Raw genomic sequence first — 25,599 nt, 5'->3', positions numbered from 1 at the left:
ATTAGTGACCATGGGTCAAATATGGTCAGTTTGATGTTATTTCCCATGAACGATCAGATGGTGTCCTTACAGGAGTTTTGTTGTGTCACAGGTCAGTGAGGGCTTGAAGTTTCTTTTGGTTGTCTCTTTCTGGTGACTATTTTGAGAAAGTCATGATACTTATTTCACATATGGTCTGCAGATCAAGGTTTTGAGCTCACAGCCACCAACTCATGGGTTGAATTGGAAACTATGCTGTGTCCTTGAGTAAAGTCACATATCATGCTGCCCATGGGGCAGCATGAAATGTAACATGCTGGACGTTGGTGTAGCCCTCTCTCCTTTCAGGTTCCACATCCTCAATATTCCACTGGATCAGGGGTAGGAGGAGCTAAGAGGGTGTCTATGTCTGCTTATGACTACACAGGAACCTAAAACAATCGATGAAAGCAATATACATGCAACCAACTCATACACATTCATGAGTGACAGCTATGAATGAATGGATGGATGGACTTATTTCTATGACACCCCACCCACCAAACCCACTATCACCACTTCTCTCCCATCCAATGGATGAAAGGCAAATTTGTTGAACATTTGAACACAATAGAGACAGAGTGGAATGAGATTAAAAAGTGCAAAGTATGTTGGTTTGGAACTTGGTTTTGACTATTTATGTTGTCCTTAGAGAAACAGATAATTATTGATAAGCTGGTGCAAGAACATGCTAGCATCACACACACACACACACCACACGAAATAATATTGACAAACTAAGAAAGATGAGGTTGTGCACAAACTAAATTGTTGGGCCATTATAAAAATGGTTTAAAAAACTGTGTATATAACTATAGCAATGTGTATAATATATATAGCTTAGTTTACATTGAGATTTTGAAGGGTCGATGCACAATATTGAAACACTAAGAAGAAAGTGAAATCTTTATGCCATGCTAAGAGATGAAGATATGCAGAAAAGATGTAGATATGCTTGCAGATGAAGATTTGCAGAAAAGATATGTACAGAGATACACATAGAAAGAGAGGCAGAGAAAGAGTGAGGAAAATATGAACTAGTTTACAATGAGGAAAGGTGAAGAGAGAGTAGATAGAGACTTTGTGAAATAGTGGCTGAAATTAGGATTATTTTTTATTTTTGATGATTTTACCAACCATTTTCTTTCTTTGTCTCTGAAGCTTCACGTTTTTCAACAGCTTTTTTACCTTTAATATCTGAAAAAATGGAGCAAGGTGGTGGTTGTTTTTTTTTTCTTTCTCAAAGCTTGCAAACATTTTTCTTTTCACATATTCAAAACTGAAGATAAGTTATTTAATAGAAGGCTGTCAGTACCATTTTCAGGAATTGCATCAAGCTTGGGATGTACTAAGTTTAGTTAAAGGAAGTTTTATCAATTAATATTTTGGCATTTGAAGGGGGTGACCCCTACCACCACCATCACCACCACCAAAAAGAAAGCAAGGAGCTTGTGATACAGGGAAGGATAAATGTTAAATTAACTTGTAAATAATTTATTAGTAGTTAGAAGTTGCTTTCTAAATTAATGCTAACAATGTTATTTTTGGTTAGATGCCCACATTTCAAATTATGAGTATGAGCACTTTTGCTTCTATGGCTTAAATATTTAGATGGTCAAGTCTACATGACTATAAATCACAAACATTGAAGTGGTCACAAGATGACAGTTGTCTGCAGTCATCAAAACCATTGGTCAGATGTTATATTTTATTCCATATTCTATTGAGTTTTAAAGTAGAACCCAGTAGCTGACTATATACAGCAGGGGCCACTGCAGGTATATTCCTGCCAAATAATCAACATAACCCAATTCCAAGAAACAGTATTTGGAGAAAAACAAAGCAGCCTAAAAAGACCAAGCATAATCACATTCCAAGAAGATCTATGACAAAGTGGCACCATTTAACAAAGTGACCAAGAACATTAGTGCCAATCAAAAGTATTTGGGAAATGTTCCTGCAGATGCGCCTAATCTGACAAGAGCAATTATTACTGATGCTAATATCAAGCATTTCATAGCAAACACAAAAATGGTGCTTTACCATTTTAAAATTTCGTTCTCAACAGAATAGCATTTTATTATTTTCTAGCTTGATAATTCTATACTTTTCAAGTAAAGACAACTGTAATTATAAGACACCTTATATCTGCATCTATATAGCAGCTTTATGAAGGCCAGAAGCTAATGAGGACACGATCATTATACATTTAGTCACAGATGGTCATTTTAATTTAATACTCTTTCAATTGTGCACACTGAGTTCTTTTCCAGCCCAGCAAGCTTCCTCAATGACGGTGAATGTTTTACTCATTGATTCCTGTGTGTATTGAAGCATGGATGTCATTCAAGCAAGTGACAATTGGATGCTTGGCATTGACAAGCTTCAACAAAAATGAAATGTGCCTGCCATTCTTATTGGTCATTGCAATGATGTTTGTCTTGCTCTGATATATATATATCATGTTTTTAACCTAACAAGTCTATGAAGAAATTTTATCTCAGACAATTCCATATCATGCCTTCTAATGGTGTGTATACATTTAGTATGATATACCAATACATATATACACATACAGGCTTAAAGAAGTTACAACAATCTTGCCCGAGATGAATTACAAATTCTTTCACCATGCTATATCTTGTTTTTTAGGTTCCATACATCATGTCCCTCTTTGTCCTAAGAGTCAATTGAAAGACTGGCATCATGAAAGGAGTCTGGCTTTAAAACAACTACCCACAAACCCATCTGACCCATGTTAATATGGAAAGGCAGACCTAAAGCAATGGATGATGATGATGATGATAGTGACAACACTGCATACATACACATGCATGCATGCACGCACACATACATGCGCGTACAGGATACTTATCAAAAGCTGAGAATATTACCAAATTATAAATCAAAATTGTCAAAAGCAATAGTAATTGAGTTGTGGCAAGTTAGAATGAAATATATAAACTAGGATATGGATATAAAGAAGTTTAAGTAGATCATGGTATTATTGGAGGTGGTACCCTATGCGTATGTATAAAAGCACACAGGCAATTTGAAATAATAATTCTTTCTATTATAGGCACAAGGCCTGAAATTTTGGGAGATGGGGTTAGTCAATTACATTCAACTGGTACTTATTTTATCAATCCCAAGAGGATAAAAGGCAAAGTTGACCTCAGTGGAATTTGAACTCAGAACGTAAAGACAAATGAAACGCCACTAAACATTTTGTCCTGCTTGGTAATGTCTCTGCCAGCTCGCCACCAATTTGAAATAAGAATTAAAAAAAAAACAAATAGTAATATTATCTGGTTGGAGATGAATCATGAAGTCATAATGAGAAATGTAGTTAGAGCGTAAGTTAACAACAGCAGGGGATATGTGAGTTTACCTGGCCAAGGGTGTTAAAGTCAACAAAGGAAGATATTATATAAAGATGGATACAGCAGCAAGATGGGAGAGAAAAAAAATTTCCAATTTTTTTCTTATCTTTTTTTTCTTTTTCCATTTCTGTCAAGCCCAATTGATTGCTTGGAAATGCAAACTTTAAATATGTATTGTTGATGATGATGATGATGATGATGTTCACCAGTTCATTATCATAATACTATGATACTAAACTGACTTCAAATTTTGGCAGAAGATCAGCAATTTCAGGAGAAAGGTTAAGTCAATTACATCCCCCCACACACCTCCCACCAGTGTTTATTTTATTGACCCCGAAAGGATGAAAGGCAAAGACGACCCTGGTGGCATTTGAACTCAGAATGTGAAGAAATGGCACAGGCGTGGATGTGTGGTAAGAAGGTTGCTTCCCAACCACATGGCTTTGGGTTCAGTCCCACTGCATGGCACCTTAGGTCAACCAAAACTTTGTGAGTAGATTTGGTGGACGGAAATTGAAAGAAGCCTGTCATATGTGTATATATACATGTGTGTGTGTGTGTCAGTGTTTGCCTCCTCCATCATCACCTGACAACCAGTGTTGGTCTGTTTAAGTCACTGTAATTTAGCAGTTTGGTAAGAGACACCAATAAAGTACTAGACTTAGAAGAAATTAGTCTTGGAGTTGATTAGTTTGACTGAAACCCTTGAAGACATTGCTCCAGCATGGCCACAGTCAAATGACTGAAACAATTAAAAGAATTTAAAAAATTGGGATGAAATGCTGCTAAGCATTTTGCCTGGCATGCTAATGATTCTGCCAGTTTGCCGCCTCATAATACTGTGTTATTAATTCTTCACTATTAAAGCCATTTAATCGGGCAATAGTTTTTTAATACTTTTTTTTTTTTTAAGGGCACAGTTAAATTATATCAACCCTACTACTTTAACTTATTTATTTCATCACTTTCAGCTGGTTAAAAGCAAAGTCAACCAGAGAAGGATTTGTATTCAATGTTAAGGGGGACAACCCCTTTCTATCACTTGTTGACAAAATTGATGTTCTACATTGACAACTATAAAACTACAAATACTTTGCTCCTTTGTCAATCATATAGACCCAAACACGCTGCTGCACTTTCCAGATCCCTGCCAAATCCTTCACACCCTATGTCCAATACTTAATTCCCAAAACTGCATCCATCTAATCTCATTTACATACACCACGTTCATTTCAACTATTGAACTACCACAACTGAAGTTGATTACAAACAACATAAACATCAGCCAGTCTCTGTTAATGATTTTCTGAATTGCAAGTATTCATAAAATCAGTTTGAATTTCTAGTTTGTTTAGAGTCTAAATAACATTGCATCTTTTCCTAATGAAAAACTAAAAAGCAATTTAAAATATAGTTTTTGATCAAGTGCAACAGTGTTCTCTCTGCATTTTCTTAAAAAGTTCTATAACAAACAACTTTATATTTTGCGAAGTAGATCCTTTGAAGGCAAGGCCTTGTGGTTCAGAAATTTGTTTTTTGTACAATCAGGTGGTTTTTGGCTACACCGAAAAGTAGGACATTTTAGGGATTTGTCATCTATCATAATTTCGAGACAACCTAACAACCCAACTTTTATTAGGGGCATTAAACAGACAGAAACTGAACAGAAGCCCATCAGAACGATTGTACTTCATTTGAGGTGGTAAAAGTTGATCTCTGGCTCAATTTAAGCATTTAAACCAGTCATATCTGGCCCAAATATTCAAGTTGTTTTATGTTGAAACTGGCCAGATCTGGCCTCTCATTCCTATCTTATGTTATTCTAAAAGTAAACAGTCACATCATCATAATCTTGATGTTTCAAGATAATGCATGATTAATTCAAAATAATGTGAATGAATAAATATTGCATTTGACAGAATAATTTGAATGCTAAAGGATTAATTGAAACCTCTGGCCCTTCCTTACAAGTCTTCAACACAGTCCACTTTTTTGTAAGCATCTGGCTGTTTTAAGAATAACCCACAAGTCATGGCTTGTTTGTTCCTTTATCCACTTTTATTTTGGAGGACCTACCAAAAAACAGTCATAGGTGCAACCCTTACTAATCTAAGCTATCGCAATCAACAAGCATAAAAATTTCTCCGGTCACTTCAGTTCAATATGATCATTATTCTTGACAGTATCCTTGCCAATAGCCTCAACCATCATGTTCTTGAGTTGGTCTCTAGCTTCAACTGACTCAACATCTCTCTCAACACATGTTCAAACCTATGGAAATAACAGAGGATCCAATTCCCGAAAAAGACAACTTCTCTGACCCTATCCCATTGTGAATTTTTTTTTTTTCCATGTACACTGAATAGAATATAACAAATATAAATATTTTTTTTTTACACTGTATTTTATTTTAGGCAACTAATCATTTATGCCATACACAGATACTGTATGCATGCTGGCTGGAAAACATATGCATGTACACATGCAGAGCTTAGAGGTAAATATTCACCTACCAACACATTATAACAACTAGTTCACAGATTTGCTGTTTCCTCTGTCTCTTCTACTGCAATGATGGATTATGCCTCTTTCAGCAAGCATGTTGCATATCAATACCTTCCTTTATCATTCCCAATGGATGTCAACCCACCAAACATTATCTTTTCTCCATAGAATTCTTCCAGAACTCTACCTAGCTCTCAATTCCTCTATATACATCAACCTAAAGGATCAAGCTGATACATGTTAACTTCACCAGTCTGAGAGGGGCCAGTAAAAGTCATTAACACCACTCTTTCACCTCCAAGGAAAATTTGGAGAAGAGGTTACTTGATTACATTGACCACAGACTTTAATTTATTGACCCAAGAAAAGGAAAAACAAAGACAGCCTGATTTAAATTGATAATTTAAGACCTGGAGCAAATGCTATAAGGCATTCTTTTGCTTTATTCGGCCATTCCAGCACCTTCTTCCAACGAAATATATAAAATTGAAGTAAACCACAATTTAATTTCACAGGGTAGATTTCAACAAAATCCTAATACCCAAAACGCCTAGTCTGCTAGAAATAACAGCCAAATTGCCCTCAAATTTTACCCTACCATCTTTATAATAAAAAAAAAAAACAGTATAAAGTGTAACTCTAAATATACCAACATCAACAGATTTCGTTTTGTTTGGTTAATAATCAATCATCATTTTATATTCCACAAGATAGATGTCACCTATTTTCCCTAGTTCACTCTAACACAAAATATTTTTACTTCAAAAGATGTGAAATTGTTAAATTGTTAGTATCAAAGCACTAAGCAGATATTAAAAGCAAATACATTCAGGATAATACATATATATATATATATACATACATACACACACAGTGTTTCAAAAGTTATGTATATACACTTCCTAAATATTTTAAATTGTGTAGGTAAACATACACATACATGTGTACGTGTTAAACACCCTGTATATCAGGAATCAAATTTAACATCAATAATCAAAATAAAGAAGATAAAATTTGAAAAAGTAACTAATATGCATTAAAAACAAATTAGTTTTTTAATTTAAAAGTATTTCAAATAGAAAATTTTAACAAAACTGCATAATCATTATTTCCTGCACAACTATGACCTACATCCACAAAAGTCCAACAGGAGTTACTTAAAACAATTTAAATTAACAAGTATTGTTCTTCTTCAAACTGTCTGGAGGTAATAACCATCCACACAAAATCCATGTGAATTATAACAGAGTAACAAATATTAAGTTTTAATCTGCAGGCTGTGTGGTATGATGCATACATTGTTAATGACTACACAAACATTGTACTTGACACTGCTTTATGCAACATTAACTCTAGCTTAACCAAGCTTTATGTACATCAGCAAGCATATTATATACTGTTTTAATAAGAATAATTTTGTTCTTATAATGACAGATTTAGAGCTTGCAGCTGATGAAGCAAAAATGCATGTGTTTCTATGATCTAGTAACATCATTCACGGCCGAGTCTCCTGTTTTCACACATGTTTAAGAAGAAAATTTTTTCCCAAGATTATTTCCATAGCAGCAGGTCTTCTCACATTCAAATTCACTGTAACAAGTTAAATCTGGTTTTATTCAAACGCATTTCATTCACTGGTTCTTTGTATGACATTTCTATAAACTTATATTTGTTATAAAGAACGAAATGCAATGTATATTGTAAACAATAATCAAACCCAAATAAAAAGAAATATTGTGGTTATAAACTTACTATTTATTTTTAATTCTAGCTTTTTACATTGGTCCGTTTTCTGATGCAGTAAAGACACTACTTCTTCCCTCGAACAATTCTCTCTTGACTAGAAGAGAAAAAAATTTTTTAAATCGAAAAACATCAGAAAATATCTAGAGTTATGTCCCTTTACAATAAAGTTTAACTTTCACAAGTTTGTATTTCAATGGCAACACGCGTGCGTGCAGGTACAAAACAAGGTGGAGAAAATAGCACTCAAATATCAAGGGTAGTTACATTATATTTTATTGAAGCTGAAAATACTTCACAAATTGTTACTTTGAGTTTCATCAGACAGGTATGGGTATGTAAAACAATATTAAGGTTTAATAATATTGAATCAGAAGGCGGAGAGCTGGCAGAAACGTTAAACACGCCGGGCGAAATGCTTAGCGGTATTTCGTCTGTCTTTACGTTCTGAGTTCACATTCCACCAAGGTTGACTCTGCTTTTCATCCTTTCTTGGTCAATAAATTAAGTACCAGTTGCGTACTGGGGTCGATCTAATCGACTGACTCCCCTCCCCAGAAAATTTCGGGCCTAGAGTAGAAAAGAATATTGTCTGAATCAGTTACATGAAACTCAGAATAACAGTTTGTGAAGTCTTTGTAGCTTAGCTTCAATAAAATGCTGAGAGCATGAGCGTAACACACACACACACCTAATGTCTAGTGTAGCAGCACCCTAGTCAACTGCTACAAAGATAAAGGTGATGCCTTAGATAAAAATAATTACAGAGTTATCAAATTGTTGAATCAGGTAACGAAAGTTATGGAGAGAGTCATAGCCCAACTGAGCTCCTTTCGAGTGTTGGGCCTCACGGAGGCAATGACCGAGACCTTTGGCATTATGTTGTGCTCGAGAAGAAGACCCATCAAGATGAGCAAAATCGCAATCATGGTAGATACCGGTGTCATGCCGATGGCACGTAAAAGCACCCATTAGACTCTCAGAGTGGTTGGCATTAGGAAGGGCAACCAGCTGTAGAAAACCATGCCAAATCAGACTGGAGCCTGGTGCAGCCTTCCAGCATGCCAGCCCAGTCAAACCGTCCAACCCATACCAGCATGGACAACAGACATTAAATGATGGTGATATATATATGAGCAATATTAAGGTTAGTCAGAAGAAAAAGAATTGTTCCTTAGTTTACTTATATACAACTGAACAGTGGGACTGAACCCAAAACTATGTGGTTGGTAAGCAAACAAATTTGACCACACAGCCAAACCTGCACCTACTTCCAGAAATAATTCAGAAACTGGGTAGTTAGAGACAACAGTCTGTAAAGAAACAGAAAAAATATAACAAAGCCAATACCCTTACTGTGATGTCTTCACTGGATTGACTGTTTGGTGATGCAGCACTGCTTACACCTGAATCAGTATCTGGCCACTCTTTCCCATGTTGGCTGGTCTGAGATGTAAATGGGGATCCTAAAAAGAATATAGATACAATGGTGATTGACTTGGCAGCACAGGCTACAAGGAAAAGCATCATACACACATACCACAGCAATAACATAGAATGAATTAACACAGGCAAAAAAACAAAATACAAGCATGCGCTCATGTATGCTGGTGAGTTTTGTGTGTCAGCAAGAATGAATCCAAGAGACATTCAACAAACTAGCATTACATTCAAAAAGACAAATAATCAAAGAAAATAATATATTTATAAAAACCTTGAAATCTGTTGACAGGACTTGCCAATCCTGGTCCCCCACCAGTTGTAATAAAAGTCTTGTCCACATCATTCACATTGCCTCCTTCTTCTTGGATTCTCTTTTTCAATCGAGCAAACATCTTTCTGAAAAGAGAGCATAAGATTGCTATATTACAGTTACAGCATACTAACTGGTACAAAATTATCATCATCATAACCCCACCATTTTTCTATGCCTGCAAGAGTTAGAGTTTCAGGCTGATTTCATACAACCAGATGCCCTTCCTGACACAAAACTTCACCTGTTTACCAACTAAGGTGATATTTCCTCATGATTGGAAATCTTTTCATGTCATTGTGTGATGAAGTTTGCTTTACACCAATGTGTCTTTCAGATTCAATTCTACAGTGCAGCACCTTGGGCAAGTTCTTGCTACACTTTCAGGTTAAACAATGCTTTGTGGGTGGAAAACAGATGGAAACTATAATATATCATCACTTTTACACCCACTTTTCTATGTTTGCACGTGTTGGACAGATCCTTCCCAACACAGCATCTCACCAGTCGTATTCTTTTGTCATCTCCTTTTTTCAGTTCAACATCTTGAAATCAGCTTTCACCACTCCTCAGGTCTTCTTTGGTCTCCCTCCCACTTGGGTATCCTAGCATGTCTTTACCCACCTCTGTTATCATTCATACACATACATATCTGTACCAACACAGTCTTCATCCTTACACAGTACAAACGATTCCTTTTGTACTCAGTTTAACTCTCACTTCATTTGTCCATGTACACATCATTCATACAAACATTACACATCCAACAGAACACGTTTGCCTCAACTCCTTCCAAGCATGGCACATTCTCAGAATTCAGTGTCCACATTTCACTACCATGCACCCTTTCACTCCATAGACAAAGTAAGAATTCCCTCGTTACCAGTAAAATAACTTTCTGAGCCTTTTCCATCCTGGGGTGAGGGGTCTTGTCTTGTGAGTTACTTGGCAACTTCATTAATGCCAGTACCATGAAAAAAAATCACCCACAACTCAGTAAAATGGTTGGTGTTAAGGAAAGACAACCAGCTCTAGAAACCACACCAAGGCAGATGTTGGAGCTCAACACAGTCCTCTGGTATGTCAGATCTTGTTTAGTCATTCAACCCTCACAAACATGGAATGCAAAAGTTAAACAATAACGATTCTTATTTTGGCTAACTTGTGAGGGGGTGGGGAGAAAAGAAATTTTTTTTTAAACTGCTGGACTAACAGGGATAATTGTCAACACACTCAAAACAACGAACAAAACAGATCATATGTTAGTCAAGTGTATTGTCAACCAGGAAAGTGTGCTACTTAATGACAAGCTTAGATGATGTAAGCATAGTAGTTTCATCATCAACTACTACAAGGGGTAAAGGAGGATGTTCAAGAAACAAACCAACTACAGAGCCATTAGATGGACCAGTTTATGGAAGTTACTGTAAGTGCTAGAACACAACTGATGAGGAAGAGAATTAGCCTAGTTGAGATGTGGTTCAGGTTAATACCAATGATGCCATTAGTGAAACAACTACAAGATAAATACAAAGCCATTCCACCTAGCTTTTGTCAGGGAACTATTCTCTGTAGCCTGGAAAACTAGGGATAGATGAATGGCCTGTGAGAACCTTGCAAACCATGTAAAGAGATGTTATCAGCAAGGTGAAAGTTAATGAGCTAAGAGTGGAATTTAGCATGAAGTATGGGTGCAGCAGAGATAAAGTAGGCTCAAAGACAAGTTAACAGGAAACATAAACTTCACATTGGAGTAGTTAACAAGAAGGGTATACAAGAAATAAATTTCTTCAGATGTTTTAAAGACTTCCTAGAAGCTGTTGATAGCCTTTGAGTGTTCTAAAAGCATCATTGCCCGAGTTTAAACAGGAATGAAAACTTTCAGAGAATTATTTATCCCTGCTAGCAAACAAAGGATTTCTCTCTCTGAGTCAAGGGTATGTAATACAAGGCTTGTTTACTAAGTACAGAGTTGCATGGTAGTGAGGTATGAACCTTGAAAGTTGGGGATTTGAAGAGGGTAGAGAGAAGAAAAAAATGAAGTGAGTACATGCTGTTGAATGTGTAATATTAGTCTGCATCACCAACAAAGCAGAAATGAGTTTAGAGAAAAATTGGAAACAAGAGGAATCAGATGAAGTGTACAAAATAGAAGATTATGCTAATATGGGTAAGATATGTGTATGAAGGGTGCCAGTTGTTTAAAAAAAAAATGCCAAACATTCCAAGTGGATGGCCCTTGAGGAAGAAAGAGAATAAGGAAAAGATGGGACGAAGTGAGAAAAGTTGATCTCAAAATGTTGAACCTAACAGAGGAGGAGATAAACATGACCAGTAGTAAAGCTCTGTGATTGAGTGGACTCGTTGAATTTAGCAAATGGATGAAGAATGATGATGGTGTTAGTCTTTTATACATTTCAGCCAAAAGCTTTGGTCATGCTGAGGCAAAACAAGTAAAAAGTTGCCAACAGGCAGCTACAGAGAATCAAATCCCAGACCTCTCAGATATCGGCCGAGTGCTCTGTACCATTAAGCTAAGTGGGCTCCCTAAGATCATGAAAGTGATGGAGACAAGGGTGTATAAGACATATGCTGAGGTATTTCTCAACCAACATGTTCATGTACTTTGCAATGTCTATATGCAATACAAATGTAATTTATGCTCACTTGATAATTCCATATATACTGCTCTCTCTCTCCAATCTCCTCTTGACTCTTCCATCTATCACCCACTCCCTTTCTTATCAATGTACCTCCCTATTATAACTATCTCCCTTTCATCACGCTGCTTGCATAAAGAGGGATGACATTATAATCTGATCTACCTCTATTTGATTCCCTTCTTGTCCTCACCATTTTATTACAAGCCATCATTCACTCTCTCTCTCTCTCCCATTACTCTCTTCCCTATCATTTACTAATGACATCCATTGGTCTCTCTCCTCCATTACTTCTCACTTCCAGTACTCTGGTATTGTGTCCCACCCAGTTATGTCTCTTTATACTCAGATCAACTCTGCTTTTCTTCCTTTAGGAAATCACTAAAATAATTACCAGATAAAATACTGAGATTGATATTAATGAGCTAAAGCTCTTAACAGTGGTGTCCCAACAGTGGCTGCAGTCTAATGACCAAAAGCCAGTAATCAACTAGAATATAAGAAAAAACAACACAAATAAAAAAATTAAAATGAAAGCTCCACTCACCTTTATAACTAGTACATCACCTTATATAACATTGTATTACTGTTTAGACCAGTTCTCTTCTTTGGATGGCGAAGCGGAAAATAACTCCAAGTTATCAAAACCAAAGCAGCTAAAACATCTGGAAGATAAAAATATTTACAAGATTATTTAATCAGTGGCAGATGATGGGGCTTGAAGCAGGACATATTGGAATGATGAGTATTATACAATAGAGATCCTGCCAGGCATTACAAAATAAAGGCCTCTCTGACTATTATACAATTCAGGCTATGGATAATAGTATACAACAGACAACATGCTAAACATTATGTAACAGAGGGTTTGGTTAATTAGCCTGTGCATACAATAGATAATGTCTGTCCACAAAAATCTGCTCACAAGGACAGTCTGAGGCTATAGAAGCCATCTTCCCATGTTGTTGTGTGGTGTTTGAACCTGAGACCATGGGTCTGTGAAGTAAACTTCTTAAATGCACAGCCATGCTTGGACTCAGAGAGATTTCTTTATAGAGTATCTAATGTTGTAGTGGTGATGTCAAAACTGAGTAGTGTTTATTTGTGTGAGTTTTCATTATTCCTTTTTAAATAGAAGCCATATTCTGAACATATTGCAGCAACAAAGGTGAAGAAGGAAATAGGAAGGGAATGAAATTAGTGGGAAGGATACTCTGCTTATAAACGACTGATCAAATTAGTGCTGTTGTAATGGTCAATTTGCCAGTTTTGTTAAATACATTAGATAAGTTGGAGGAAGAAGTATAACTGTCCAGACCAGGTGTAAGCAAAGTGGTCAATATTCACCCAAGGGGATTTATAAACACCTGAAACAATTTTGAACATTAAGGGTGCTGAATTATTAGTGAACTGAATCTGGAAAAGCAGAATAATCTAAGACTGAAAGTCACTAATTTCCAGCCAAATACCAATGCAATAACTAGTTTTCACCAAACACTTACTTCACATTAAATATTCTGACTATACTAATATCACTAAATTATTATTGTTGCTTGTCAATTGTGTTACATATTTTCATTTAAACTTCTTTAAATATTAATTAAACCGCAGTAATCACACACGCACACAAAAGAGTTGTTTATAAATCAACAAATTTCTTATTAATTATATTTTTAAAATTTAGTTTAGAAATTTACAAGACGAGCATTGGTAAGTTATTGATGACCCCATGAAATGGGGACAGCGATATAAGAACTTTGCTGACCCCTGGATCAGATGCAAACGAAACATGTAAATGCCCCAACAATACCTTTCATTCCTCTGGAGTTGGTGAAATAGAGAACCAGTCAAATACTGGGATTGATATTATCAAGTAACCCTAATCTCTTCAAATTTGATACCTTGGGTCAATGTAGAGTTGACAGAATCATTAAAACATCAGAAAAAAATGCTGAAGTATTTCTTCTGGCTTGCTACGCTTTAAGTTCAAATCCCACCTAGACCAACCTTAACTTTCATCCAACCAGGGGTGATAAAATAAAGTACCAGTCAAGCACTGGGGTTAACGGAGCAAAAGGCCAATAGAATAAGTACCAAGCTTTAAAAAGGGAAAAGTTCAATGGTTGATTCATTTGACTAAAAGTTCAAGGCTGTGCCCCAGTATGGCTGCGGTCTAATCAATGAAACAAGAAAAAAGATAAGACCATTTAGGTCAATATAATTAACTTGCCCCACCGTCCCTAAAATTGTTAGCTCTACAGCAAAATTTGAAATCATTACTATTATTACTAAAATCACAAGCTTCTCTCAATTTCTGGAAATTACATCTGCTTTCTATTAAACTATTAAAGCCCTGTTTAACAAACATATCAACAGTCTCATGAAGAAAGCCCCCCACCATCCTGCCTTCCTCACTCCCAGTAGCATCACTACTCCCTATCATTACCCCAATTACCCCCAACCACCCCAGTCTGCTGGAATTCTTACACCTCAAAACCCCAGTAAGCTCTTCCTCCCCACCGACCCTATCTCCTATTACCACAAGGCTATGAGCACTCTTAGAAACACTAGGAAAAGCCAGCCAGCCAAATATAGAAACCAGCCAACCCACCATAACTTCGGTAGTCTACTGTTATCTTCCCTTCCTATTCCACTGTAAACAACTTTAACAGCATCAGATGTGATACAAGACAAAAAGTAACACTGAGACGGTTTGATGTTTATGGAAAGTACAAACGCCTCCAACAATACACTGTGTATGATGACCAGCAGAAACAGTAGAGTGTCAGGCAAAATATTTTGTGGCATTTGGTTTTCTCATTGTCATGAGTTCAAATCCCACGAAGTCAACCTTGTTCCCCTATCCCACTCTCTCTCCCTGGTCAAAACTCCTTCATGTGGAGCCCCACCATGGCCACAGTCCAAAGACTGAAATTAGTAAAAAAATTTATCAGAATGTATTTGGATTATGAAAGTTGTTAGGGTTTTAGATTAAGAGGAGGACATTCTTCAGTAAATAGTAACTTTTATAATATTAATGAATAAAATATGGAAAGGAATGAAAGGAAGGGAGAAAGAAAATGAATAGAAGAAAAATAAAGAACAGAAAGAAGGAAATAGGGAAAGAAAAGAATGAGGGATATGAAGAAATTAGGAGAAAAATAGAAAAAAAATAACAGGAAGAGAAGGAAAGGGAAAGAAAAGGTGGGGGGAAAAGAGAGAAGACAAAATGGTGAAAAGCAAGGAAGAGTTAGAAAAAAAAAAAGAGAATAAAATGTGTGGCTGTGTGGTAAGAAGTTTGCTTCCCAACCACATGGTTCCAGGTTCAGTCACATTGCATGGCACCTTGGGCAAGTGACTTCTACTATAGCCTCAGGCCAACCGAAGCCTTGAATGGATTTGGTAGAAGGAAACTGAAAGGATCCCATAGTATTTTATACAGACAGAAAGAAAGAAAGAATAGTTAGAAGAAAGAAAAGAAAGATATATCAGGCTTTATATTGTTCATGTAGACCTTTACACTGAAGTCTGTTTCAAGGAAATGTTTTGTTTTTTCTTAGAAGAGAAAACAGAAGAGCAACTGTTTGCAAGATTGATTTTGTGGCACACATAGCACAGACTACAAATACTACATTCTCTATGGATTAATATTCATCTATACACGGACTTTAAGACAGTGAAAAGACATTTTTAGACACAGAATAACAAGGACATTAATGATTTATCTTGGGACAACAGGGTCAACTGGTGAGGGGAACATTACCAGAACATATAAAAACAATAGAGGTTTTAAATCGAGTATGATAAGAAAATGACAGGAAAACAAAAAGGAAATAAATAATTGAAACAACTCCCATAGTAACAGGAGAGATAGTTAAAAACAATCTCAGTAATTCTAACAATGAGAGGAAGGGGAGGGCGATTACATCAACCATGTGACTGGTACTCATTTTAATGACCCTGAAAGGCAAAGTGGATCTTGGCAGGATTTGATCTCAGAACAAAGTACAGGAAGAAATGTCACCAAGCATTTTGTCCAATGTGCTAACGATTCTGCTTTAATGGTTTCTGAATTAGAGACATGGGTAGCAATTTTGAGGGGATGAGGAATAGTTGATACCATTGACACTCAATACATGACTGGTACTTTATTTTATTGACCCTAGAGGTTCAATAAAAGTATTAAAATGACAAACTTTGAGCTGGGGAAGAGATGAAGGTCCACAGGTGCTAAATCTGGTGAATAGGGTGGGTGCAGAAATGATACTATGTTGTTTTTGGTGAGAAGCTCACGAGTGAGGAGAGCTCAGTGACATTGTTGTCATGAAGAATCCAATTCTTTGTGCTCCGCAGATCCAGTTGCTTTCACCAAATGTTATCCTCCTTCAAATGCTTCAAAACATCATTGATTTGTCCTCAGATGATCCTTATACACAAGCTGATGAATTTTCTCCACATTTCAGAGAAGGTGAGTGGAACACTTGTGGCAGGTCTTCCAGGGATGTTATTCTGCATTTGAAGCACCTGTGCCACTTGAAACATTGTGTATGACCCATTGCCATAAGCTTGCCAAAGCATGCTCAATGTCTCTGTAGCAGACTTCCCAAGTTCAATGCAAAATTTCACATTGGCTTTTGGTTCCTGACCATGAAAAAATTACAAACTATAATATATACATGATCACAAAAACACAAATTTCACAACTTGTGAAGTAAACACAGTGATGCAACTTGGCACACTGCCTTGTGAAGGTCACTGCTAGCTCTCACTGAGCACACAACCGTGTACTGCCATCCGTTGGCATGCTACAGAACTAGTCTGAGAACTTTTTGATACCACCTAGTAGTATATCTAGGACTACATTATCCAACACCATTTTCCTTTTTAAAGACGGACAGGTATGTGATTCAAAGAAGATTTACTGCTACTTTTAGCAGGTTGATAGACCACATATAAGCCCCCTTAGTTGGCTCAAGTCAAGCAGTGTTTGACAACAGGATGAACTACTGTTTTGCATAGCCCAATCTCCAACCGTATTCAAATAACATTTACCCTTTATGTATTTCCCTGGCTAGAATTAGAAATCAATCTTTATTTCCAATGAAGTATTAAAATGATCAAAATCTGCACAACAAACCAGATAAACACCATGACAGAATAATAATTAAAAAGAAAATAGAAAGCTAATAAAAAAATTCAATACAAGAAAAAAACATGACACTATTAAAAACGTAACAAAATATTTCTATTATGTTAAAGACATTTTAAATACTGCAAACCGGAGGATTGTGACCTTGTTTATATTACATTATTGACAAAGCACTTCAGAAAATGAACTTCTTCAGACAGTATTGTTACAGAAAGAATTGGGTTACATAATAACCCTGTGCAATAAATCTTACTGGTGACGGTACAAAAAAGTCAGGAAAGTATCAGTTATCTCAGCCGTATATCTTATTTATATTGTTATCTCTAACATCTCAGAAATAGAGATGCAACTAGGGTGTCAACTACAGCTAAAAGAAATAAGATCTTTCAGTGTGGTTTGCATTAGAAGCATGTGGCTAGGAGCTCAATCCCACTGTGTAAACAGTATTGGATAGCCATGATTGGGCCAATGCCTTGTGTGTGAAATTGGTAGACAGAAACTGAAAGAAACCTGTTGCATACGTGTGTGCGGTGTGCGAGTGTGTATGCATGTATCTGCTTGTGTGAATGATTTCATATTTTCATAAACAAAACACCCTTACTATCAAACACAAGCAGTGCTGTATGCTCACAGTCAAGTGCAAAAGTCCATCGAAGCTTTGTGAGATGTCTTGACATGGTGTGTGATGTTTGTAAAAAGAAGGAAAAAAGACTTGTGGTTATGTCTAGGGTGTTTAGTGTTTGTTAGACTAAGAGATTATTACTTTGCTTGGAAACAGATGAGGGCCGGTGAGAAGAAGGGTGTCTGGACACAGAAAATCTGCGTCAACAAATTCCATCTGATCCATGACAGCATGGGAAAATGGATGTTACAACAAATATGATGATCTTCCAACTACTGCACCACCAATGATAGCATATTAGTATATAAATCGGGAGTGGAATGGCAAACTGTAGCTGGCTAGACCAAATACTACATAGTAGTAGTAAACTATGACAAAATACTTTGTGTTATTTAAGTCACTTTACATTCTGAGTTCGAATCCTGTCTGGGTCCACTAACATTTCCACAATCAAAGATCTATAAAACAGAACAAGTTGGTGAAAATAGCTACTGGGGATAACATAATCAACCATATCCTCAAAAATTGGTAGACCAACATAAACACAGCTCAATACTTGGATCATCTATTTAAAGTCTATTTTCCATGCTGGCATAGGTCAGATGGTTCAATATGACCAACAAGCTAACTCCAATGCTGTTTTAGTCTGGTTTCTGTAGCTGGATGGATTTCCTAATGTCAACTGTTTTAAAGAGCATACTGTGAACTTTTTATGTGGCACCAATACTAGGGAGGTCACCAAGTAACTCTCAAGACATGACTCAACTGAGGGGGTGTAGTATTAAAGGAGGTGGCTTTGTACCAAATGATGAAAGGTTTAAGTTTAACAAAGAGACAAGAACAGACATCTTGCCATGGAAGAGATACACGACTACCCCTACTGAAAAAAGAAAGATGGTGGTGGTGACAAGGTGTCAAGGCATTCTCTCAAGGTAGAGACAGATGAAACTAAGTGGAAAAGAGGATCAGACAGGATGAGAGGATAGGATAAGTTTGCAAGAGTGTGAAAGGAGAGTGGCAGACGGATAGAGATGAATGCATATGTTCAGAGTTCAAATTCTGATGGACTTTGCCATTCATTCATCTTAATGAATTTGATGAATTAATAATCAGGCAGACAGTAGTATTGATTCAAATAAACCACAACCCCGCCTCCAGTTCTCTCTCCTCCTCTCTGACACAAATGTGATCCCCACCTTGTGCCAATATAAGAAATCAATTGATTTTAAAGTTTATGCTTTAATGTTAATTTATGTTCTCCAACATTAGTCACCACCAGCTTTTGACAGACTAATATTGTCGAGACATTTGGATGCCAAACTTGCAAAATTACATTTTTAATATTCTCAATCTTTAAAATCATAATATTTCATTAAATCATCCTAATCTATACAATTCTCTTCAGATATTTTGTTTTTCAACTATTTTATATCCAGTTTAGCATATGAACAAATAGATGAAAGAAATGAGTGAATTGTACAGATTTATACATTTGCATAATTCCAGCACAACTCTTCTCACAGTCAGATAAAGAAGACAATGTAATAGCCGCAAATGAGGTTTTCCATGTAAAACAGGTTTATCACACACACCCAAGTACAAAATGCAGATATGTACACATACACACTGCCTTCCATCCATTTGTTCTATACTAGTGTTGATATGTTTATTTCTGTAGGAATCATTTATGTAACTATGTAGCCTTCTCTCTGCTAATCATTCAACCATAACGCAAACTTCAACATAATCACTCAGCTGGCAAGAAATATATTCAACCATCTTAGGATAGAAATAACATCACATAATGTGGTCCAGGGTGGACTATGCCAGAGAAAAAAATGAAAAACATGGGATTAAACTACATCAATGAACCGAGAGTGCCTCTATATGGTTTCTTGGTCTGCTAGAAATAGTAGCCAAAACTCACTGAAATTACACCCTACCCTATCAACTTCAAAAAAGAACACATTAGATAATGTACTCATAGATTTAGTGTGCCTGAAACCAGTCAAAATGTTGAAAGCTGTAATGTCTTTCATCAGAGGCCGACTGGTTCAAGGCTTTGTCAGCCAGGTGGACTGGTGATGATGAGATGGACACTGCATGTCCATCAAACTTAACCCTCTCGCTGCCATTATGTTTCACTGTTATTGCAGTTTCGATAGTTTCAGGCATCATACTAATTAGCATCAAGGTAACATTGAAACAACTGCCAAGTGGAATTAAGAAAGCTGAATCACTGACACTCTAATCCTCAAAGATCTTATGCTTAAAATGTCCCCAGAATGTTCCTATTATGTACCTCAAGACACTGACTTTACAACAGATTCATGGCAGTTCAGCATTTAAGATCCACTTTCCATGCTGGCATAGGCTGGATGGTTTGACAGAATCCAACAAGCTCCACTGCTTGCTCCGGTGGGGTTTATATGGTTGGATCCCCTTCCTAATTCCAACCACTTTACAGATTATACATATACTAGGTCTTTTTCCATGGTACCAGCACTATTGAGGTCACCAAATAATAAACAATACAAAATGGAGATGTAGTAGACAGGTGTAATTATGCGTAAATAAAATGACTCCAATATTTCATCAAACTATATCAACAACTTTAGCATCTTTTAAGAAGACTTTTCAGCATTTCAGTCACTGGAATGTAGCCATACGAGAGCAACCGCTGCAAGGTGTTTAGTCAATTGTATTTTATTGATCTCTTGTGAAGGATGGAAAACTTTGGTATAAAGAAACATAACTACACATCACAAAGTATTTGTTCACTGCACAAATTTTGTCTGGGTACAACTAGGCATATATACAATATTTATCATCATTTTATGTCTGCTTTCCATGCTGGCATAGGTAGGATGGTTCGAGAGAATTCAATGGGCAGGAGGACCACATCTTCCACCAATGTCATTCTAGCATGGTAGGCCTACATATATACATGCACTTACGTAAAGAGAGAGAGAGAGAGAAAGAGAGAGAGAGAGTGGAAAAGAAGCTTAGAAGAAATGTTTTTTTACCTTCTCATATGTAGTTCATTATCATTTGTATTGTTATGTAGTCTGTCAGAGAGACAAGCTTTCTGGTATTTAAATTTATTTCAGTACTTCAGGAAATGATGAAGATGATATGTATTTTTTCATACATAGACACAAACCCATATCAGAATCCCACAAGTTTGTAGTTCTCACAAGAGAACTTAATGAATCATTTCAAATTCAAAGTAACAATACACTCTTATGTGAAGAATATGATAATTAAGCATTTGAAAAATCCAGAAACACAGAGAACATGTAAAACACACACACACACACACACATGCACAACAATATGAATCAGAAATACTGAAATTGAAATATTAGAAAACTTTTAATGGTGATAATGAAGCAAAATTCTATCTGTCCATCTGGGACCCTTGTATCTCAATCTACATTTGCTCTAATATAGACATATTACATTTTTGGGGAATCAGGATGATCCCAGGATTAAAAATCTGCCCTTCATTTGGTTCTTGAACATCTAGCATTGGGATCTGATTTAAAAGCATTTGGGTTGCTATTTCTAGCAGGTAAAGCTTGGCTGATTCATGCCATCTTGGTTGGCGTTTGTCAGAGGACATCAGAGATCAAGGGGGAGATAAATGACATTCGCTTTCTTAATTTTCTGTCAAGATAAGAACTTTGGGACAAATTGGCCAACAGTTGGAATTCAACTTGGGACTGGAACAATAGAATGAACGATTGCATTACAGAATTAATTCTCATCCATTCTTAACCTCTAATCAAACACCACCAGGACATATAGTCATTATAAATGTATTAGAGTTGTGCCATTTATCTGTCCTTAGTTTTGGGCCAGAGGCCCAATTAGCCCCCTGTAGGAGCTAGCTTAAAAATTCGCAGAGAGTATGGCTTTTTTTTAAGCTAATTTATAACAATGTAAACATGTTCCTTGCATAGTTTTGAGAGACATAATCTAGTGGAGGTACAAACAAAATCAGTGTAGCAAACAAATACTTAGTGATAGCTACATACAAACACACACACACACACCCGATAAGCTGCCACAGAGATTTTATCTAGCAAATATTACACACACACACCTCACATGCAAGGCTTTGATCAACCCTAAGTCTATGACAGAAGATATTTATCTAAAGTAGCATTCACTGAGATTGAACTTAGAAGCATGTGGTTTTGAAGCTTAGCAAGTCGTACACATCATACACAAACCCTTGCCATTATGAAGAATAGTAACATCAATTGTTCCCAGTTAAATTTAGATACCAGCATTACAACGAAATAGTTAAACTAATTTCATGATTTTTCACATTTTAGGTTATCTGTATGAACTCTAATCTATTTATCATCTTTTATTAGATTTCTGGACAGTTTTATATTTCATACAGTTTTGTTCACACCAGGGACACAATTTTCAATTCAAGTATTGATTAAATTTGATGCTTATATTATAACAACTGTTACTAAAGCAATATATTTGAAGTCTCAGTGATGAGGCAACACGGAGCTGCTGCATGATCACGATCTGCTAGAAATAGCAGCAATATCATTTTAAGATTCTTCTAACTATAAATCTGTATCTTTGTCAATTGGGAAATGTTTAAAAGTATAAAAATAAACAAATACATGGATAGAGAGAAATTAAAAACTGATTAATCATGACAAAACAGTAAAGTGCTCAAGTAAATGTGTGTGTAGTCATTTTTAAAACCAACCAAACAACCACAGAGGAAACTTCTTTTAAATTTTATGCTACTATCAAGGATTCGATAATTAACACTAGCTTTCATTACAGTGTACTTCCTATGGAAAATTGTAGAATTGTAGTCATAGAATTGACACTATAGGTGTGTTGGTACAGTTAAGAATTCTATTTATAAACCATCGAATAATTGGGTCACAGATTGTAGAGTTTATACCTACTAATGGATTTGGTATTGATGTGTCAAGGTAGCTTGAGTAACATGTTTTTTTTTAATGTGGTAGGTAAACATTGTGATCATTTTTTTTTTTTATCTTTTGCTTGTTTCAGTCAATGAACTGTGGTCACACTGGAGCAAATTGACTCCAGTACTTATTTTAAAGTTTAGTACTTATTCTCTCAGTCTCTTTTGTCAAACTGATAAGTTACGGGGGACATAAATCAACACTGGTTGTCAAATGATAAGGGGAGGGGACAAACACATATACATTCAATGAGCTTCCACAGTTTCCAGAAAAAACACTTGCCCAAGGTGCCACACAGTGAGACTGAACTTGAAACCACACAGTTACAAAGTGATCTTCTTAACCACAAAGAAAGTAATGCAACCAGTGATGATTTAGCATTAGTAATAATTAATCTGTTGTAAAGATTCCAGAAGAGTTCAACTTTTTTGATACCAGTCCACCTAAGACTGCTCCAAGTCCTACAATGCAAACATCCTGTTTTAAAGTTAAAAGCTTCCATCGAAATTTTGTATTAATTTAAGTTCCAAACACCTGTTTAGTAACGATAATGTTATTTTACTAATTTCTTCATTATTTAAAAAATGAATTTGAAATGTAGGGTACTTCATTTTTGTGTTTGGTTTGCAAGATTCTTGAAACAAATTTTGTTGTGTCTTAAGGAAGTCATTACATCAATAACAACATATGCACCAGTTCAATTCTACTTGTTTATTGTTAGTCAGTTAAATATCTAACCAACTAACTAATTGATTGATTGTTTAACTAACGCATTAAACGATCAATCGGTTAGTTGGTTAGATATTTAACTAACTGACTCACGTGCATTATTGGTATATTAAATCTCCCAAGACAACAAAAAAGGTAATGTATTTCTGCAGAAATGTGATAAAAGATTTATGTTCAAAGGCATCCCAGCCATAACCATCCAGTCACTTTTTGTTTTTTGTTTTTTATTTAATCACAATAAATCCCAGACTAGATCAGCCAATGACGAGGTGGGGTGGGAGGAGCAATTTAACCCATTTGATATCAACCTGCCCAATACAAACTTCTTGTCTTTAAAATAATCTAAAAACTTTCCATCAAAATTTCCTGTCAATTTAAGTTCCAAACACCAGCTTAATAATGAGAATGGTATTCTACTAAATTCTTCATTATTTAAAAAATAAAACTTTATACCAAAAAGTAGTTTTATTTCAACAAAAATCATCATTTAACGTCCATTTTCCATGCTGGCATGGGTCGGATAGTTTGACATGAGCTGGTAAGGCCACGCCCTGTACAAGGCTTCAGTGTCTATTTTAGTATGGTTTCTACAGCTGGATGCCTCCATACTTTTCTGAGAACAAGAAAGCAGTGTTGCAACTTTGTACTTCAAGTTAGCACCAACACCACTGCTTCATCTCTCTATCTCTCTCTTTTAAATGAAAGGAAAGTGGCCCAAAAGTACAAGATTCCTTACCCTCCACAGCAACTGAATCTATCAAACACTTCAAGGAACTCTCATAGCTTATAATATTCAGATCTAGCATTTTTCTAAGATGACAGTGTTACTACAGCTGCCATTGGAGGACATATATAATGTAGTTGCTCAGCAGAATTTTAAATTCCAATCCTCATACAATTGTCAATGTTAGTCATTTATTTCCCCAGGGTCATTAAAATATTTATCAGTAATACTCATTAAACCAACCACGAATAAGCCACCTAATTACATAAAAAAGAAAAAAAAAACAAGTGGCTTTTATTATAGCTATTATATAGCTAACAGATCTGTGTTGGTCAGTGCTGGTCATTTTAGAAGGCTGCCTAACAGTCAACCAGCAAGGAATATTACTAGACATTATTCATCGCCCAGTCTTATCCACTGTCTATGACCAAGACAATTTCATACTGGTCGAAAAAACCAGCTGTAAATAAGTATAGAGGACTGAACCAACAAGAAAAATTTTACACAATTGCTCCACTTGGTAAACATAGCAGTCAAATATCCCTAAAATCTTACTCCACCTTAAACAAAGGGGATGTTATATAATGTATTCTTACACAGCCCTAAAAGACAAGTTGGACACAGAATGCTTTTGATCAGAGGATTGCTCAGCGTTAGCCTGGGGCTGAACAATGCAATAATTTGAGGGAAGGTGTATAATTTATTATTATAAGGGAAATATTGTACTATATATATATATATATATATATATATATATAGTATAGGCGCAGGAATGGCTATGTGGTAAGTAGCTTGCTTATCAACCACATAGTTCCGGGTTCGGTCCCACTGTGTGGCACTTAGGGTAAATGTCTTCTACTATAGCCTCGGGCCGACCAAAGCCTTGTGAGTGGATTTGGTAGATGGAAACTGAAAGAAGCCTGTCATATATATGTATATATATATATGTGTGTGTGTATATGTGTGTATATATGTTTGTGTATCCGTGTTTGTCCCCCCATCACTGATGTTGGTGTGTTTACATCCCCGTAACTTAGCGGTTCGGCAAAAAAGCCCAAGAGAATAAGTACCAGGCTTACAAAGAATAATTCCTGGGATCGATTTGCTCAACTAAAGGTAGTGCTCCAGTATGGCCACAGTCAAATGACAAACAAATAAAAGAATATATATATCTGACATAAAAAGATCATGAAGCGCTGGGCAGAGTACTTTTCAAATATTCTGAATTGGGCTCAATAGTTGATGAAGAACTGATCATCAGCCTACCACAAAGGCCTGTCCTTGAAGAACTGTCAGTTGCTCCTCAAATGCTGAAAAAAAAAGGCCATGAAACAGAT

General features: G+C 36.1%; 1 protein-coding gene across 5 annotated transcripts in view; it reads right to left on the bottom strand.

The window, feature by feature from the left end:
* Positions 1-25,599, bottom strand: part of LOC106883985 (golgin subfamily A member 1) — a 74,896-nt gene that overhangs the window by 32,773 nt on the left and 16,524 nt on the right. For 2 of the 5 annotated variants that reach the window (XM_052971065.1, XM_052971067.1), the window contains exons 2-6: positions 12,613-12,730; positions 9,367-9,491; positions 9,003-9,118; positions 7,662-7,749; positions 1,156-1,215 (exon numbers count right to left, since the gene is read on the bottom strand). In XM_052971065.1, coding sequence (XP_052827025.1) covers positions 1,156-1,215; positions 7,662-7,749; positions 9,003-9,118; positions 9,367-9,487 — 385 coding nt within the window. In that variant the 5' untranslated portion in view covers positions 9,488-9,491; positions 12,613-12,730. The remainder of the gene's footprint in view (positions 1-1,155; positions 1,216-7,661; positions 7,750-9,002; positions 9,119-9,366; positions 9,492-12,612; positions 12,731-25,599) is intronic. The other 3 variants (XM_014935145.2, XM_052971066.1, XM_014935146.2) reach the window with 3 other exon arrangements.

The sequence above is a fragment of the Octopus bimaculoides genome, chromosome 10 (genome assembly GCF_001194135.2).
Source record: "Octopus bimaculoides isolate UCB-OBI-ISO-001 chromosome 10, ASM119413v2, whole genome shotgun sequence".
Taxonomy (NCBI): domain Eukaryota; kingdom Metazoa; phylum Mollusca; class Cephalopoda; order Octopoda; family Octopodidae; genus Octopus; species Octopus bimaculoides.
This window is presented reverse-complemented; position numbering and strand designations above follow the sequence as displayed.